Genomic DNA, 20,962 nt, shown 5'->3' with positions numbered 1-20,962 from the left:
AACTGTCGACTCTAACAAATCTCTTAAATCTTATAACAACATGCGCATCACAATTTAGCTGAAAATGCTTTAGTCACGAACCATGAAATTACAAGAAGACACAGAATCCTAGACAATCCAATGGTAGCGAAGCTTCAGCATCCATAACGCGAAAATATGTCTCAAAACTGGACAGCCAAGCCAAAATTCATGATCCACATCTACCTATCTTGTTAGAAATGCAGTTGAAAATTCACATGCACAACAACACAAACACTTTATTATAAAAGAGTAATGAAATAAATATGTCACCGTTTTGGATAAACCTCCTTTTTCCCAATCTTTCACAGGAAAACCACTCCAAGCTTCTCTGTATCCTTTACTTTTTAGTCTTTCTTGAAAAAACTTCATTCATAAATTTGCCATACTTCAAAGTATTTCTTTAGTCTAGCAAAAAAAGTATTTCTTTACAACAAGTTAAAACTAAAATAGAAAAACATAGTTTCTCACAACCCATATTCATGGCTTATAATCAAGAAGAACAAAATGAAGAAGAGCAAAGAAAAATTCAGTATCCTTTGGACTCAACATGCTATAAAATTCTTGATGAAATTGGTAGAGGTGTTAGTGCCATTGTGTACAAGGCCATTTGTCATCCTGTGAACTCATCTGTTGTAGCTATTAAAGCCATTAATCTTGATCAATCAAGAGCTGATCTAGACAACATTCGACGCGAAGCTAAGACTATGTCCCTTCTTTCTCACCCAAACATCCTTAAAGCACATTGCTCTTTCACTGTAGATCGTCGTCTTTGGGTTATCATGCCTTTTATGTCTGCAGGTTCTTTGCAATCCATCATATCATCTTCTTTCCCTGATGGTTTATTAGAGCCCTGTATCGCAATAGTCCTTAAAGAGACGCTGAATGCATTGGCCTACCTTCACAATCAAGGCCATCTTCACCGTGATATTAAAGCAGGGAACATCCTTGTAGATTCTGATGGAACTATAAAACTCGCGGATTTTGGAGTTTCTGCATCAATTTTTGAGCCAGCTTCAGCTTATGGGTCGGCATATTCTTCCTCATCGTCGTGTTTAATGTTCACCGATGTGGCTGGAACACCATATTGGATGGCCCCTGAAGTGATACATTCACATACGGGGTACAGTTTCAAGGCAGATATTTGGTCTTTTGGTATTACTGCTCTTGAGTTAGCACATGGGAGGCCTCCTCTATCTAATCTTCCTCCTTCAAAGTCTTTGTTCATGAAAATCACGAAGAGATTTCGGTTTTCTGATTATGAGAAAACCAAGAACAGCAAGAATTACAAGAAATTCTCAAAGGCTTTTAAGGATATGGTAGGATTGTGTCTTGATCAAGATCCAAACAGAAGGCCATCAGCTGATAAACTGTTGAAGCATCCTTTCTTTAAGAGTTGTAATAAAGGCCCTGATTTTTTGGTCAAGCATGTTCTGCATGGCTTGCCAAGTGTGGAACAAAGGTTCAGACAAGGGAAAATTCAGAGACTTTTGTCCTTGAAAAAATTTGATGATGATAATGATGACGAGGATGATCCGATGCCAGGAGAAATTTCTAAAGAAAGAAGGATAAGTGGGTGGAATTTCAACGTGGATGGGTTCGAACTGGATCCAGTACTTTACCCAGCCGAAAAAGATCAAGAAATTAGTAGCCTAAAACAAGATAATGTTGATGATGTGGCAAAGCAAGTCGATGTATCGGAATTGTTTTCCGATACATCGACTATAAGTTCACCAGGAGGTTCACGTCAGTCGTCTGAGGTCGAAGGTGCTGCTATAGTTTGTGGAGATAAAAAAAGTCATGCTGAAATTGGGAGTGGGAGTGTTAGTGGAGAAGTAATGTTGGCTAGCTTATTGTTTCTGAAGAAGAGTTTGGATGATCAAAGACAAAATGTAATGAATTTGATCAGCTTTTTTCATGGGGAACAACATGTTGTTGAAGTGAATAGGAAAGAAAATTTGATTGAGGTAATTGACAAGTTGAGAAATGAAGTGGAAAATGAAAAGAAGAAAAATTCTGATTTGCAGCTCGAGATAGAGCTTCTGAAGTCTCAATATTCGAATGAGTAGTAGTAGTATATCTTATAACTATTGTATTCCTGTAACTTTTACTAATTAAGCTTTTGATATGTTGTTGAAAGATATGAGCTTAAATGGAGCGATATGAAATTATGAATTAGTAGAATCCTTACTTATTATGTTTTTGTGCTATGCGAATGCCTATTATTGACTAGTCAAGTTAAAACGATCAATGCAGCTATGTTGTCTTGATAGTAAAATGTTTGTGCCCTGATCTTGTATAGTAATTGTTAATTTTGAGATGTGGCAGGTCGTGAAGAACATTATGCATGAAGAGACGATATATTTAGCAGAGGTTTGTGCTTCTTTGCATCCCCAATTCAGAAGATGATTATTTCTTTAGGATATAATTATATTTGATAAAATTGTACTATATTTATATTAGTATGGAAATCTAGTACTACTTCAAGTTTCAAAATTATTGCCGGCATTAAGCTTTCTAAAGCTAATTAATTTCTTTCATCCCATAATCATTCTCTAAGAAAATTATTTCATGTATAATCATGCTTTATGATTGTAGTCTATTTGCAACTAATTTTTCTAATTTCTAAAAGATAATTATGTTTATTATCTTCCTATGTACTTTTCGTAAGCGCATTGCGTTACTGACACATTATTGTCGTTATTAATACATCAAGTCTTTGATATTTTATTCGAGAGTACTAGATCGACTATTTCGTATCCATTAAATCATGATAACCTCCAATCGTTAGCTTGCTAGCATATTTAACTTGAAATTTTATGTCATGTAGAGAAGTGATTTTTCTTTGTAGATATCCCTTAATTACAGTATAGAAGATACTGCAATAGACAAATAAATTAACAAGTTGGTATATATATTTATTTTGGCGTGTGTCCTGCAGCTTCTTCAACCTCTGAAATCCCTCCTCACTTTCTGTTTAGCTGACATCCCCCATTGACGCACCTCCATTTTTTTTACAGGTCCTTTTTACCCCTTCTGATTTTCTTGTTTTCAGTAATTCTAGATTTGTTTTTCCTTTTCTTTTTTTTGATCTTTCGGTTTTGTTTTGTTTGCTTTGGGTTTAGGTTTATGGATAATTTAGGAATTTCACTTTCTGATCCTTTTAGAATGAGGGGTTTATTAATTGATTCACTATTTGGGTTTAATTATTCTATTGATTGAGTTTTAAGTGTCTGTAATATTTTTGGATAAGTGAATGTGAATAAGATTTATTGGAAGAAAATAATTTTAATGTGGATATTCAATTTGAGGAGTTTTAGTTATGTTCAGTCACAAGAAGGTCACGGGTTTGAACCGTGGAAACAACCTGTTGCAGAAATGCACGATAAGGCTGCGTACAATTTACCTTTGTGGTTCAGCCCTTTCACGGACCCTGTGCCATGATGGGAGCTGAGTGCACCAGGCTTCCCCTTTTTTAGTCATTGATGAATACGTATTTCCGTGGGGATTGGAAAATTGAACTTAGCATTTGCCAGAAGTTAGCATCTTTAGTGCTAATACAATAAGGGTAGCTGGTTACTGTTATTGGATAATGCATTCATTTAGAAAGCTCTTATATTGCATTGCTTTTCGCTTTTGAATTGAGTTATGCATAAATGTAAGAGGAAGTTTTAGCGATTTTGTGTAAAGATTGGTCAATTGTAGTGGAATTTAACATCTTTGTACTGAAGACTGGTGAAGTTGGTGGAGTAAGAAATGGCTCCAAGCGCAAGTGAGGAGGCAGGAACAAGGAAGTCTATGGAGGGTGTGTCAAAGGGGCAGCAGGGATGCTAATCTAGTGAAGAATTGGCGGAATGGAGGTACTGTGAGCAGGCGGAATATGGAACTCCATCAACATCACCTCCGTACTGGGACAGTGATGACAACGATGATGGTGGTCTGATCAACGATGCTTCTTTGATTCTTGACGGATGAGGGAGGAATTTTATGCTGTTTGATTTGGTACTATTTGTTTTTCTCTCTTTAAGTATTGCTCTATTGTTTCTTTTAAGATGCATTTGTAGAAAATGAGATTGTCATCTCTTCTGCGAATACTTGCTCATAGGTTGCAGGAGACTTGAACTGGATTATGATAAGCTGGACCATTTTCATAGAATTGTAGTTAACAAACACCTTTTCTGGTGATTGTGTGGTGGCAACCGGTCTTTTTTTGTTAACTTTGTAGCACACGACTCTTTTCGACTGCTACTTCGGTCTTTGCTTATGAAAAGTTTCCACTGTTCGAGCTTTTCTTGCAGATTCTGGTTATCAAGCTTGTCTGGCAGGAATTTGGTGATCTAAAGTTTTCTGCAACTCTTTGGCAGATTCTTGAGATTCAATTCAAATTCACTAATAACAAGTTTTGTGAAAGCAAAAAATTCCATATAAATGATACCAACTAGTTGGGAGCTGGGACTAATATTTCGTATTGTTACTGATGCGTACGTAAATGTAGGGATAAATGTATGATTTAGGTCTCATTTGTTTGCACTTAATGAAGGAGTTAATTTTAATTATTCAGATCTCACTAATTAAGTCCATTTGTTTTATAGGTTTGTGTTGTGGATGCATGGTCAATTAATTAAGTATTTAATTATATTTTAAGTAGTTTTTTTAATTATTCTAGGATAAGATTTATGTTTTATAGTTTCATAAGGATTAGGATTAGCTATAGTTATGTCACGATCCGAACCAGGGCCTGGCCGTGACGAGCATTTCAAACCATTGAGGCCCGAAACACCCCTATCTGTCTGGTAATCATGCATCTAATTCATATGATCAAAGTAATGCGGAAGAAACACAATAATTCGGAAACATGGCCATAAATATGAAAAGAAACAATAACGGGGAGATAAGGTTCCCCCAACATCAATCAACCTCTAAACAACTGTCTGCGAAAATCTCTAACAAATGACTGAGTCAAGTAACCATATATAAACTGGGACAAGGCCCCCAGTAGACCCCAAAACTGAATATAAGATAAAAGGACTGCAAGACATAAGACCTTCCAAAATATAGAAGGCTCACCACTTGTCTCTGCAACTCTGTCTGAATGATCTACTGATTCTCTTGACCCCTAGACTGGGCCTTTGAACCTGAGAGGTTGGATAGGGGAGGGGTCAGCACAAAAGTACTGGCACGCAGAGATATCAAAACAAAACATAAATATTTTTACAAGATATAGTTGAGAGCCATTATAAAGCAATTTCGTATCAAATCATTTGAAAACACATGGGCATAATGCAATAGTTTCTCAACAACAATGAAATGTAACTAAGTTAGGTGGAATACCCTACATAATTTACACCAACTATCTAACCTCGGTTGCCGCCGAAATTAGAGTATAAGTGAGGGAGAGACACACAAGATCACATAGCATGGTGTCTTGACCCAATGGTAGTTCCCAAGATCACTTAGCCCAGGCTCTTACCTATAATCCCAATTTGGTAATGACATAAAGTCAAGTACACAAGATCTCTTTGCCTGGTACCAAATCTCCGTGTCGGCAAACACGTTTTCCAGTGATGAGCCCCTACACTCAAACGCTTTCTTCGGGCATCCACATATCTCATGTAAAATCGATGCATTCAAATTTCATCTGATTCAATCACATATCATATTCCGTAGGGTATCGTCATACCCGACTTGCAAGTCCTCAATATCACTTCCTCATATGCATAATCATGTAAAAACCAAGGTGCTTCATCATTTACAAGTGGTGAACAATATTTACTTCAAATCCATGCTCTCTTTTTTTTATCACAATATGATATGCGGTATCAAGACATTATCATGGGAATTTGAAAGCAATTTATCATTCATATTTATCAAACTTCCATGGAAAATTTCAAATCACATATGCATGGTTTCAACCATTGAAGTATATAGGCAAACAATTCTCATGACATAAAGAAAAATGACTAAGAAATTATATTGAAAGCAAGTTATTAGCATTTGATTGAAAACCCCCATTTAAAAGTATGCATGTTCATAAAAACTACACCCATGAGATTTTAGGATAACCCCACGTACCTCTATTTCCAAGGATAATAGATGTTTCTTGAAGCTTGCGGATTGGTGATTCCAAATATGTAATTATCTTTGAAAATCTACGGTCGAATCTTGAACTATTGGGGTTTTTATTTTGAAACCCTAAGGAGAATCTTTGAGCACTTTTCATGAATGAAGGTGTATTTTGGGGTCCTTGGAACTGAATTTCGTGTTTTAGGGCTAAGTAAGGGTGGAAAAGGACCACTTTGTCCCCAAAACGGAGTGTTTAAGTCACTTGAATTCTTTACATAGGCGCCGCCCATCCCATTGCCTATGTTTATATAGGTGCCGCCTAGGCTATCGCCTATGTTTACATAGGCGCCACCTAGGTTATCGCCTATGCTTTCCAGTGGCCATGGGCGATTGGTTAGGCGACTCATATCACTTTGAAAGGCCATAACTTCTTGCTCGGGTGTTGGATTTTAGCAAAATTGGTATCTTTGGAAAGATAACTCGAATACCTATCATTTGACATATAGTAGGCTTCCTAATTCGACATATACAAAGAGCTATGGTCGATGGAAGCTGACACACTTTACAACATCCACTAAAACTTAGTCGATCGAAATAGTTTCAACTCGTCCATGAGTTGAAGGACCTCTATGGTCTAAATTCAAGCTTGAATGGATACACAAATAATTAGCATGTCGTATTGGCGTAGGATTTTATGGCTTCAGGATTATCAACGCATCGAAATCATGGTCTATATTGTAGCCCAAAATGCGGGGCGTTACAAGTTATTAGTTTACAATAGGATTTATATTTTCTATTTTCATAAGTGATACGAACCAAAATACGAAAACAAGAACAAGGTAAAGGAAACCGAAGACAATAAGAAAAGAGGGATAAAAGATAGAAACAAGTAGAGGAATCGTAAACAAACCAATGGTATATTAAACCAAAGGCCCTTGAACGATTAACCTAAACAAAAACCTAAATCCTATGAAGACCGAGAGAGGGATCGAACCCTCTGACAACCAACGTTTCTAGACAACCACAAAGCTCCCAACAAGCTTAGAAATACTCTGAAACGTACATTCATCCAAAATCATCTAATCCTAAGAAAAAGAGAAACCTAGCTATTTATAGCCATGGATGATTCATTACAAATGGGCTCAAAAGTGTCTCTAAATGCCAAATGGGCCCAAAAGTGACCCAAAAAAACAAATACTTAAAAGGAAAGGAACTTCTCTGTCGTGCATCTTCTCATGGTGGGTCGCAATATTCCTCCTCATCTCTAAAGCTTCGCCAATTATCTTGAGCTAGAATCCTTGGAGCACTTTGACTCGTATCAATAGGGATTATACTTTCTAGAATAAGATTTTATGTTTCCTACTTTTATAAGGATTAGACTATCGTTGTAATATGACTCCTATTTAAAGGGGTTTGAAGAATAAATCAATAAGTCGGATTTCAGCAAAAAGCAAGAGATTTGTGTTTTCTCTTTCATTGAACTCTAAAGTTTTAGCCTTCGTTAAACGAGCTGAAGAGATCAGAGTTCTCTCTTCTATTAAAACTCTAACGTTTCAATATCCCTTTAACGAGTTGAATTTATATATCACCGTATGAATTGAGCCTAATCACTGGTTGATAAGCTCAATTCCAGATTCCAGGAAGAATGTGCAAATATAGAAACCATAGTAGACTCTAAAATTACATCAATTGAACAATGCCTTGGTGAAAGAATTATCCGGGTCATCCAAAAATAATTTTCTAGCTTGGGAATTGTCTCCACAAAACCAACAACTCACAAACCTGAGTTGAGTAGTGCCCTAACGACCGAAAAATCAACAATTCCTGCTACTAAAGGCAAGACACCGCTTATTCAGCTGGCAGATGAGAATCATACAACAAGTGGTACCCATTCTACAGTACCAAGGTATGCAAAGATGAATTTTCATACTTATGGCAACACCAACGGCCCATTCATTTGGACACATACTTGTGAACTATTTTTTAAAAATTATCATACAACAGAAGCGAAAAGCTTGGAGTGGCTGAGTTTCACATGTTGGGAGAAGCACCATAATGGTATTATCGACTTAAACGAGCGAAGGGCCCAATGATTTGGGAAAAATTTTAGAATGTTGTTTTCAATGATTTGGACCTCCTAAAAGTAGAAATATGGTGCGCGAAGTAGTCACACTTCGGCCAACCGGTACTGTTGAAATTTATCAATGTTAGTTTCAAGAAGGGTTGGCTAGGGTTGGAATTGGATGATTCCGTTGATGCTATTCAAAAGTTCTGGTTGGCTGTCCTGAAATTCGAGCTCAAGGACAAGCACTTTTCTACCTGAGGGGAGTAACGTTATGGATGCATGATCAATTAATTAAGTATTTAATTATATTTTAAGTAGTTTTCTTTATTATTCTAGAATAAGATTTATGTTTTATACGTTCAAAAGGATTAAGGTTAGCTATAGCTATTAGTTTTGAATAGGGTTTATATTTTCTATTTTTATATGGATTAAGACTTTCTATAATAGAATTTTATGTTTCCTACTTTCATAAGGATTAGACCATTGTTGTAATATGACTCCTATTTTTAAAGGGTTTTTGAAGAATAAATTGATAAGTCGTAGTTCAGCAAAAAGTTAGATGGGAGTTCTCTGTTCCATTGAACTCTAAGGTTTTAGGCTCTCTTTAACGAGCTGAAGAGAATGGAGTTCTCTCTTTTATTGGACTCTAAGGTTTTAACCTTCCTTTAACGAGCTGAATTTATATATCCCAGTAAATCGATCCTTCCCTAAAGATCTAACAGTCTAAATCTTCATCATCAAGAGTTTTTTAAAAGTATTTCAACCACTTAATGGGACTGAATAGATCTAAATGATTAAGATCTATAACAAAGTCATAATATCATTAAGAATGTCTACTTTAGAATTTCTACAAATATGATAGTTCACCAATTCCATCTATTTTCTGCTACCTCTATGATCCACTATTATGAATTACCACTATTGCCTCCCACGAAAGATTTGTGTATTTAATTTGGGAATATTAATGATAGACGAAAGTAGATCGATGTATAATCTTCGAATGAATAATTTTATAAAATAATGGAATTTTCATATTAATCGAGTATTTCTTGTCTGCCCAACCTGAGAGCGGATAGCTAATGTGTTCCACTTATTAAACAAGGTTCTATGGTCAGTTCATGACACCTGGATGCCGAAGGCATCCTTTAGGGTGATCTCTTAATTCCTACGGGGTGGAGATGGAGATGATGGGGTAGGTCCTTGGATTTTCCTTCATTTTCTTAAATCGCATTTCACTTAATGGATTGATGGGAGATAGTGCATCAATGCCCGAACCGTTCGATAGATTCCCACGTGTTACATACCCAATCGCCACTTTGTTTTCAACTCTTCTTGCCTCCTAGGCGAGACAAGCTACCTTAGATAGGAGCCTCTCCATTATCAACTATGTACCATTACCCCCGGCCACAATTTGCAATTACTACAAGCCCACTAGCCACCATCTACAATCATCACCACCAATTACCATTACTATGACAACCACCAATCACCAACGGACAATCACCACATAATATATTGCCAACCACCGTCATTACTTATCACAACCATTAGGTATTACCATCATCCACCATAACTATCAACCGCCACCATCAATCTTTACCGCCAACCGTCATCACCCCTAACTACTACCATACCCTACTATTAGCTAACACCATCCCCAGTCGGCATCCATAACCACCATCGCTACCACCGCTAGCCGTCACCACCACCGACCACCGTATAATTTCTATAAAATATTTTGCTGATTTTTAGTATTGGATTAATTTAGTATATTATTGAATTTATATTTATTAATTTTTAAATAAAGACATTTTATACATTCTAGTGTTGAAAAAACAGATAGTCTTAATTAATTAATATTCAGATCTTAAGACAGCATCTTAATTTTTGGTCATGTATAGATTCATACATGTAAATTTTAATGCACATCTTAATATTCAGATGTGTATTCAGATTTGGATGTCTTAATCTTAATAAAAACAAATGAGGCCTTAGAGAATCTCTTCATTTCGAGATCCTAATTTTTCCTTTTTTTTTTCTCTTTTTTCTAAATAATGGCAATGTTTTGGCCAATATTTAATTTATACGCCAAATTATTTAGTACTGGAATGAAATGGGTCCAAATAACGCAAGATGATACATTAAATTCATATAGCTATACGCAGTTAATTTAGGATTGAAGCATAGTAAGAGATTTTACGGTAGGTTCTTTGGCTATCATTTTGGTGACTATCTTCTTTCTGTATTTTCAAAAAAGGCAAATTCAAGCAGTTTCTTGATTTTGAGTTTTAACGGGTATGGTGAAGTGTTAAGCTATGTTGTTCGACTCTCCAAAAATGTTGTCGCGTCCGTGTACGATCTTCCAAAAATGCATTACTTTTGAAGGATCGACATGTACCCCACGATATTTTTGAAGAGTCTGAGCAACATAGGTGTAAAGTGCTACTCTTAGAATAGAATATTACAAGTTTCATGTTTTGAAATAAGATTTCCCACAATGGACTAATATTACGTGTATTGTGTTGACACCTATAATAGGTGCTATTGTATTCATTATATCATAAAGTCACCAATACATCTCCTGTTCTCTTATTTTCCACAAGTAAATTGCAAAATAGCATGTTTTTTTACCTATTAGATATGCTTGAAGTATACTTGATAATCCCCTCAGTCTAACGTACCATTGTTTCTCATGCATGCATTTGCCAAATTCGAATAGAGATACTACATAATTACCTCCGACTATAACACTATTTCCAAAGAGATAGTGGAACTTTGCGAGGGTCCTAATATTCCCTTGAATAATTTAAAAGCGGTATAAATATCCTTTTTTTCGGTCAACCTTGGTTATAATAAAAGAAGCGCAAATAACGCACCAATTATTATTTTCCACGTGTCAAATTTATTTAATTTTCTAATCTTTATTTTCGTTTATGTTTTTCTTATTTTATTTTCTTTATTTCTTTTTTTCTCTTTCCATCTTCAATCTTCATTGTATGCTCGTAATCCCAACCCTTAGCTAGGTCATACTCCAGCGTAGCTACCATCCTCACCACTGCTATAACACTACCTCCACCGTATCTACCACCAAATCAAAATTAAAATTGAGAATCATAATCACTGCCAAATTAAAATTTGAAAATTATAAGTTACCATCTCCAGCACCTTACCCCATTACAAAAATGATGCATCTTGCTATACAATCTATAGTACTCTTTAACACAAAAATGATGAATCAAAATTCCTTAATTTATTTGCTACGGAACTTCATAAAAAAAATCAAAAGAAAAAAAAAACAGAGAAGAATGATGGGTCAGGAAAAAAAACTTGAGGAAAACAGAGCAGAAGGAAGAAAAGGTTAAAAAAAGAAAAAGAGAGAAGCAAGAAGATTAGGAAAAAATGCACACTGAACAAGAATAAAGGGGTATTAGGACCTTTACTTTATTTATTTTCTTAACCTTTTGTATTGTGTCTCAGGACCTAAACTGGCTGAGCTATATGGAAAATATACCTGGAAGATTGATACGTTTTCACAAATTAACAAGAGAGAACTTCGGAGTAATGCTTTTGAGGTTGGCGGCTACAAATGGTATCATATCTTTGGGTAGAGTTATTTTGTGATATATACTTGTGCAGTTGGCTCTATGATCTCGTCTTTTAAATGCTTAGAAGGTGATGCTGAATGAGACAGATGTGTTTCTGACTTTCCATGCAGTTGTCTTGATTTAGAAAAACATGCATGAGCTGCTGATCTATGTTTGTGGAATTCAACAGTTAATTGACTAAAATCTTTTACTTTTGTCTTAATTATGTTGGATATATCCTACATGGTTATAGGACCACTTAGTATCTTCTTTCCTATTTGGCTATCTCTTTTAAGAGGTAAAGAGCAGAGAGTTGCGGGAAAAATCTATGTGCATACCTCTTTATCCGTTTAGTCCAAGGGGAGATGTAAGGGTTGTGTTTCTTTTTTTTAGTCTGGAAGTAGGAGTGGAGAGCTGTATAATTCCTCCGCTTCCATCTTTTTTAACATTTTGTAAATGGATAAAAACAATGAAGTAAGAGGGTGATTGGATTGACCTATTTTTAAGTGTTTTTGGCTTTTAAACACTTTTTTAATTTTAGAGGTGTTTGACAAAGACAAAAAATGCTTTTAAGAACGCTTAAAAAGTACAAAAATAAGCCTCTTTTGGCTTTTAAGTCACTTTAAAAAAGCCCATCCAAACACCCTCTAAATCCTTTTATTACTCCTTGAGCTGTACTGACATAAATGAATGATTCATATATGATGTGCCCCCTCCCCCTCTCTCCTTCTCTTTGTTGAAACAAAAATACTCTTTAAGTGCTGGCAACCACGCTCTTGTTATACTAATATGAAATAAAAAGGGTAGGCTTATCTTTGTGAGAATTTCCGCAAGAGTTTGGGCTGTGATCTGTTTTGCTATGTTGTAGCTTTTAGTCGACATTTCCTATAGGCAGGGAATGACAATAGCATCTTCTGTATTCTTATATGCTTGTTTCTCTTCTGATTGAATGACATCATCAAATTATAAATTAAGAAGTTACTAATAGAAGTTCTCTGATCCAACTGTTGGTGGCAGGTACATTTTGATTTATCCTCAGGAATGTCATGTCTGCAATCATCTCTCTTTGTTTCTTTGTGTGGCTAATCATGATAAGCTTCTTCCAGGTATGATGATGCTGATAGTGTTTGTCACAGCTATTTTGAAAATGATGCTTTAGCTAAGTTGATGTTTATTCCTTCCCATTTTCATAACAGGCTGGAGTCATTTTGCTCAGTTTACTATAGCTTTGATTAACAAAGATCCAAAGAAGTCCAAGTATTCAGGTGAATTTTTATAAGGCATCACTTGTGTGATGGATTTCTTGGTTCTCTTCTAATACATTAATACACTGTTGCATATTTCTGCAGATACATTGCATCGTTTCTGGAAGAAAGAACATGATTGGGGGTGGAAAAAATTTATGGAGCTTTCCAAAGTTGTAGATGGATTTATTGATGCTGATACCCTCACAATCAAAGCTCAAGTTCAAGTTATCAGGTTTATCACGACTCTTTCCTCTACATAGTTTTGTTTTCCTGTTAAATGAATTAATTGGGACTCATGTAGGAGTTTTACGTTGTTTGGCCTCTAGCAACTTTTTGATGTATATCTAATGAGTGTCATCTTAGACATCGGTTTCAACATGGACAGGATGGCATTTTAGAAGTACCCGTACTGCCTAGTGTTAATTATGAACCAAATAGTAACTTAGATGAATGTAGACCAAGGAGATAATATCTTTAGTTTGGAAGCCTCTATTTATTTTAATTTTCCAGTTTAACTTTTCTAATCAGCTTGATGGCGTCCAGTCCTCTTCTCTGTATTCATCTCTCTTGAGCATAGAATTCCATTTCACATTAATAGTTTGCTGTCCTCTTACGTATTTAGTCTTGAGCTCATAAGCAGTCAAAAATTCCATTTCACATTAATAGTTTGCTGTCCTCTTACGTATTTAGTCTTGAGCTCATAAGCAGCCCCACTCTTGGTTTTATGGATCTCAAACAGTGATTATCAGATTCTATGGAGATCTTTGTGATGCTAACCATTTTTACCTTTGTTATTTGTAGGCAGAGAGAGCAGAGCGTCCCTTCCAATGCCTTGACTGTCAATATCGGAGAGAACTTGTAAGGGTGTATTTAACGAACGTTGAGCAAATTTTCCGCCGTTTTATGGAAGAGCGATGAGGAAAGCTTAGGAAGTTAATAGGGGATAATGCTAGATGGTCGAGGTAGGATGTGAATTTTCTTAAACTATTTGCCATGTTTTGGAGATTATTGATGTGATAGTTCTCTAGCTTCTATTGCTATGTTTTTCTCTGTAATATTTAGGTATGTTAGTGGGTCTAACACATACTCATATTTAGATATATGTTGAATAAGGTTTTTGTTTCCGTTTTTTTTCTGTTGGTCACTGTTTACTTGTAACACCCCAACTTAGGATGGAGTCCCACATCGGCAAAACACAGGAGGGATGTTGGGTATATATGAAAGAAAGTCTTACTCCCTAGTGACGCGTTTTAAAGCCGTGCGGGCCTTAGCCCAGAGCGGACAATATCAACAGTGGGTTGGGACGTTACAGGGGTCTCTCGAGCCTTGATGGTTCGGGATGCCCATCGCAACCAGGGCCCCGGCTCGGGTCGTGACAGAATGGTATCAGAGCCGCTCTTGTGTCGTCCGTGTAGGCAAATCCCAGTAAGGTGGGGCAAATCTCAGTCCTGCAAATCCCATTTAGTAGGGCAAACCTCAGCGAGGACACTGAGTCCATAAGGGGGGTGTATGTAACACCCCAACTTAGGAAAGAGTCCTACATCGGCAAAACACAAGAGGGACCTCGCTGAGTCCATAAGGGGGGTGTATGTAACAGCCAAACTTAGGAAAGAGTCCTACATCACACCCCAACTTAGGAAAGAGTCCTACATCGGCAAAACACAGGAGGGACGTTGGGTATATATGAAAGAAAACATTACTCCCTAGTGATGTGTTTTAAAGCCGTGCGGGCCTTGGCCCAAAGCGGACAATATCACTAGTGGGTTGAGACGTTACAGGGGTCTCTCGAGCCTTGATGGTTCGGGATGCCCGTCCCGGCCAGGGCCCCGGCTCGGGTTGTGACACTACTGTCATTAATGTTCTGAATTCTGTTACTTCTTAACTCTCCGTGCAAAAACTTACTGACTGATTATTCATCATGGAGTTTCAGTTTCTATGCTTTTTGGCTGGGAATAGACCAAAATTCTAGACGTCGCATGTCCAGGGAGAAATCAGATTGGATTTTGGAAATGGTAGTCAACAGCTTCTTCATAGAAAAAGAGGTTACATCTACTCTTGTGATGGATTCGTGGTACAGTGGGCTTAAAGCTCTGGTAGGCCATGCTAAGGGACAAAGAGGTAAAGGTAAACATTTAGATGCAGAGGGAGCAAACAATTCCTGTTGTTTCCATGGAGAAAGACATGTTTGTCTTGGTGGATGATGTCTTGCTTTTGCTTGAGAAGGCTGCTTTGGAGCCGTCGCCTCTGAAGGACGAGAAAGGTCCTCAGAGCCGTACAAAGGTGAGTCACATAATTGCACTCTTGAAAACTCTATCCAATATGTTCAACAATTATAGCTCTTATAACAAAATGTCTAACAATTTCACTGTTAGTTGCGTCATTTACTGTTAAGTTCCTTTTACCATTACTTATTCATTTCAGGATGGCACTTCTGGAGAGGACACAAACAGAGATTCCATTCAGTGTGATGAGAGGTGCTTAACTGAACTAGGTCGACGAACTATTGAAATATTTGTCCTCGCGCATATTTTCAGGTAAAGTTTTTAATCAGCTATTTTCCTTTCTTTGTTATTTAACTGCGAGCCAATGCAGATATTATTTTCCAGGTCTTTATGGATCTGCAAGGAAAGGGGAGCAAGCGCTCATGTCTGTGACGCAACTCAGATTGCATTGAATTTGACCAAGCATATCTCTCTCTTAATGAGCTTGATCTGCCTATCATAATAATTGTTGTTTTGATGGATTACTTATTTTGCCAGCAGCATAGGTTGATACCCCTTGCATTATTAGCTGCATTTTCTGCATCAGTGAGGTGTTGTTGTTTGTTTCTTCTAGATACGAGTCATGAGTTCTGCTGCTTCCTTTAGGTAGTGGTATTTTGTTACTGACTACAGCTTTTTATAGTTCACAGTCACTTGATTGCTTTCATTCTGCAGTAAAATAGAGTGCTGCATCAGTGAGGGGTGTTGTTTGTTTCAACTAGATACGAGTCCTGAGTTCTGCTGCTTGCTTTAGGTAGTGGTATTTTGTTATTGACTACAGATTTTTATAGTTAACAATCACTTGATTGCTTTCATTCTGCAGTAAAATAGAGGTTGGATATCGGGAAGCTGTTGCATTAAAGAGGCAAGAGGAACTCATCTATAAAGAGGCTGCTTGGCTGGCTGAAACTGAGCAGAAAGCTAAACGAGCATCCGAGAAGGGAAAAAGGTCAAAGAAAAAACAGGTATTGGTTTGCATCGAGTTTAATTACAAAAATTGCATGACGAATCAGATTCATTAATTATACAGTTAATCGGTACATCTGAAAGTGATGCTACTAGGTCAGTTTTTGTGGCCCTCAGATGTACTAGGTTCATAACAGACATACTTTCTGAAAAGAGAGTGAGACAACTTAACAACCCCCACCCCACCCCACCCCACCCCCGACAAATCACTTAAAGGCTGGATGAAATTATTTCCGGTGGATCTATTGGCAGTTTTGTAACTGGGGGTTTAGTATACAAAACTAAGTCTTATGTCATCAATTTGCATTAATGACCTGTTACAAATGGCTAAAATCTTTATTTTGAGTTTCGCATGCGCTAAGATCACTATATATATATATATATATATATATATCCTACTTGAACAATAGAGCACACGAGCCCCTTGATGTCTTTGAAGATAAGAAGGATGATCCATTACTTATTTAGAAAAGGATTAGCAAGATGCTTCGATTCACATTTTTTCTTTTTAAAGTGTTTATGGAAATGCTGGACTAAGGAGCTCTTCATGTATGACCCTGGGTATTTACCATTGCTGCAAATTTATTTTTTCCAACTTTGATTTTAAGCAAATCATTCATAGGTTGTGGTGCTATACAATGTAATTGTTCACATTACCTCCTTTTTTTTTTGAAACTGGTACTATTAGCTCACATTACTCTCGTATTGCTTAGCCTTTCGTTTTATTCAGAGGTTTCATTTGACCAGTCAAAAACTGGTTATGCAGAACTAATTATCTGCCAGAAAATAGAAACGCATGCTACATAAAAGTAAACTTAATGTTGAAAATCACTTCATCTTCATTTAATATCCTGAGAAGAATTCAACGCATTGAGGACAGTTACATTTTATGGTGCTTAGTTGCTTACTTTGTACTTCAGTCTAAACGGAAACGGAATATTCGGAAAGCAAAGGGTAAGGAGAGGGACGAAAAACCTGATGTTATGGTGAAGGAAATGAGTACATGACCGAGGTTCCAGGACAAGTACTTGGTAAACCAGGTGTACTGGAAGAGATTTCTGATATTTCTGATTCTATAGACTCTGTAAATCATCCTGATTCAGAAGACAGAGATGCAAGTCCCGTCAACTGGGATACTAACACCTCAGAAGTGCATCAATCTGTGGAAGCTGGTTGCAGCGCTTCAAAGAATGGGATAGCATGAAGGATAAGTCCTTCCATAATGGATGATAGTTCATCAACGTGCTCCACGGACTCAATTGCTTCAATAGTTATTAATGGAAGCCACAGAGGTTTTTCTTTGACCCAGAAAAACCAGAAATTACCTAAGCAGGTGACCTTTTCTGCTTCCGTCTAAATATCTTTTAAAATGTCTGTTTTAGTTTTAATTCCTAGTATTTCAACCTTTTAGAGGGAGGAATGAACGAAGCAGGTCAACTTGTGAAGCAGCTGATTGGGCAAGTGAAACACTTGGGCGAGCAGCAAGCAGCTAACAAGGTTTTTATCTTCTCCCTGTATCCATTCATTGTTATCAAAAACAAAAAAGTGCAAAAACGCTCTCAGGCCCGTTGGGGCTCTAAGTGAAAATTAAGTGCAGCGTTTTATGAAAAAAAGGTGCAAAGGGAGAAAAAATACAAATGCATATCTTATCTAATAAGAGGGAATGGGGTAGGAGAAGAGGCAGGTCTCCGTCAACATGTCCGCTTCTCCTGCTTGCTTCTCCTATCTCCTTCATAAGCTACTTCATTCGTAATTTTATTATATCATCTCTAATAAATTATTATAAATTTATTTATGTATTAGAAATTAATAATATTTAATAAAAAATTATATAAATATTTTATGACATGTCTGCTTCAGCTGCTTCATCAAGTATTTTTGTATAGTAATTTTGTTATATCGCTTCTAATTAAACATGTCTCCTTCATTGTTTCAATCGTGATTTTACTATGTCACTCCTAATTACTTATTATGACCATTTAAAATTTTGCACAAGCATTTTTTTTACAGTAATTTGCTATATCACTTCTAATTAGTTGTTGTGACTCATTAAGACATGTCTGCTATGCTGCTTCAATCGTAACTTTACTATATCACTCATAATTAATTATTATAGTCATCTAAGCATTTAAAAATTACATAAAAAAATATTATAAAGTTCAATAGTCAACAACTTAAAATATTAAGAAAAAAAATTATTATATATTTTAAAAAAATATGAAAAAAATATATTATAAATCATAATAAATAAATAATTTTTTTAAAAAAATATTTATTGGGCCCGTGCCTTGCATGGGCTATTAGTAACTAGTGTTTATTTCAAGACTGTAACAATTATAAACATAAATGACAAATATATGGACAAATTTTTTTTAAAAAAAGTTACAATATAGTGAAATATCAATTGTTTAGTGTCGTCTCCTTAAAAGAGGCTCATTGGCAAGGAAAACTATGCCTTAGCGCCCGAGGACGATACTAAAGTGCACATTAAGTGAGGCGAAGCACTCAACACATTTTTAGCCTCGCTTCTGGGCTTAAACACACCTTGATACTGTACCTTGTTTGACCCTCTAGATGGAGTGGATATCATCCTAGAAGTGTGGTTGCTGAAGCACCTAAACTGTATGTTTCACTTAATTTTGAACGCCCTTCTTTTTTGATATTGTCCTCTAGTTTTTTAACTGTCCCTCTCCTTTGCATATTGCTATGATATTTTCCTCTAGTTTTTAAAACTGTCCCCCTCCTTTGCACGTTGCTGTGAAAATTCTTAGATGCCCATCTCCTTCCACTAATGTTTCTTTATAGAATTATGAACAAAGAAATCGAAGAAAAAACTTGTGGAAACATTCTGTTGTTAAGGATGTTCCTTTGGAATATTATTTATCTAGAAAAATGTATTTCAGGAATATTGGTTAATCGCTTCTGGGCTTAAACGCGCCTTTGATGATACTGTTCCTTGTTTGACCCTCCAGATGGAGTGGACATCATCCTAGAAGTGTGATTGCTGAAGCACCTAAATCGTGTGTTTCTCTTAATCCTGAACTCACTCCTTTTTTTGATATTTTCCTCTAGTTTTTAACTCTCTCTCCTTTGCATATTTCTATGATATTTTCCTCTAGCTTTTAAAACTGCTCCCCTCTGTGCACGTTGTGTGACAATTCTTAGATGCCCATCTCCTTCCACTAATGTTTCTTTATAGAATTATGAACAAAGAAATGGAAGAAAAAAGCTTGTGGAAACTACATGTTCTTAAGGATGTTCTTTTGGAATATTATTTATCTAGAAAAATAAAAAATGCATTTCTGGAATATTGGTTAATTGCATAGGCTTTCATATGTTACTTGTTGATAATATTCATCTCGTTGTTTATGCATATGGGGAGATGCTGGCCTTTCCAATTGATTGATTACTTCAGAGGGTGATTACTCTGTAGATGCTTGATTGTGTGCATGTTGTTTAATATTGAGTTACAATTATCATGCAACATTGTTTTCTTGCTCTATAGAGAAAGTAGCAGTTCTGCAGCAGAGAGCTAATTGATGATGGAGAGAGATCTTCCATATTGAAGCCAAGTGTCCAGTCTCCTCCTAGAAGCCCTCAAAAAAGTACATTGTCTGATGTTCAGTCAAAGGGAAATTTGAAAATCTCGGTCACTAGTTATCCTATCTTGGTCAAAAGTTCATTTTCAGATAGTCCTAAGCTGACTGATAAATCAGCTCCGGAGGTTATCTCAGCTGAAACTTCTGTGATGTTGATGGCTGATCCTCTTAAAGCCGTAGAGCTAAAAGACCTGAAGAAGTCCTTGCAGCCTGCTCCAATTACAACTGAGAAGTCCCCGTCTACACAAGTTACTACTTCTGCCACAGCTGAGAGGTCCATCTCTAGAGAAGTACCTGCCAAGTTGAGACCCTTGAGTGCTCCATTAGTTACTGAACCTAGACCTGCTGTCCCTGTTGTTTCCATGGTTCAGGCAACACAAGTACCTCCCCGTTCAGTTAGTGCAGCTGGTCGATTTGGTCCTGATCCTTCACCTGCAACACAGAGTTATGTTCCTCAGTCCTTAAGAAATGCAATTATGGGTGGTCTTGTTTCTGGAAGTCCGGTTGGTTTTAGTCAGCCTCACTCTCCAAGTTTAGCCGTTAATTGCCACATCCATACTCTCAAGCATCTTCACTGACTTCTGGCCTAATGTTGTCGCCAGAGGGTCCAGAAAGAACAGAACATAGTTCTGCTGGACCAAGCTCTTCTTATGGAATGACGAATCAGGATACCTCGTGGAATGGACAGAAATGCGAGAGTTCTGCAGGTCATAGTAGGTCATTATCACATCCTTTTGTCTTAAATCACATCCAGGACTCTGATATGTTAAAACCTGTGAACGGTAGGATCCATGATCATCTTCCGTCTGAGCTTCTGGCCTGCACTTCTGGTAGTCAGTCGCAGAGTGTATTGGCAGATGAATTTCCACATCTAGATATAATCAATGACTTGCTGGGGAAAGAGCTCAATGCTTTTATAAATATGTTCATTACATCCAATTAATTAGATACAATCTCTTTCAACCAATCACCTTTTTTTCTTATGTTTTCTACTCCTATATTGTTGTCAATATTAGTTATTAATTTAAACACAATATTAATTGTTATGCCAACTTAAAAATTGCTTTATTTACATTAATTCTTACGTTCTTAAGTTACTCGTCTTATCTTCGCATCCATTCTTAATTTATCTAATTTTTGTTGCTGGTTGAGTTTATCT

General features: G+C 36.6%; 1 protein-coding gene and 1 pseudogene across 1 annotated transcript; both read left to right on the top strand.

Moving 5' to 3' along the window:
• Positions 1-337: 337 nt before the first annotated feature.
• LOC107874987 (serine/threonine-protein kinase BLUS1) lies at positions 338-2,291 on the top strand. The gene has a single exon (XM_016721667.2). It carries the CDS (start codon positions 501-503, stop codon positions 2,085-2,087), a length of 1,587 nt encoding a protein of 528 aa, XP_016577153.1. The 5' UTR covers positions 338-500; the 3' UTR covers positions 2,088-2,291.
• A 422-nt stretch (positions 2,292-2,713) lies between these two features.
• LOC107874200 lies at positions 2,714-20,850 on the top strand (annotated as a pseudogene).
• Positions 20,851-20,962: the final 112 nt, after the last annotated feature.

The sequence above is a fragment of the Capsicum annuum genome, chromosome 6 (genome assembly GCF_002878395.1).
Source record: "Capsicum annuum cultivar UCD-10X-F1 chromosome 6, UCD10Xv1.1, whole genome shotgun sequence".
Lineage (NCBI taxonomy): Eukaryota > Viridiplantae > Streptophyta > Magnoliopsida > Solanales > Solanaceae > Capsicum > Capsicum annuum.
The sequence above is the reverse complement of the archived record's forward strand: the minus strand, read 5'-3'. Positions and strand labels throughout refer to the sequence as shown.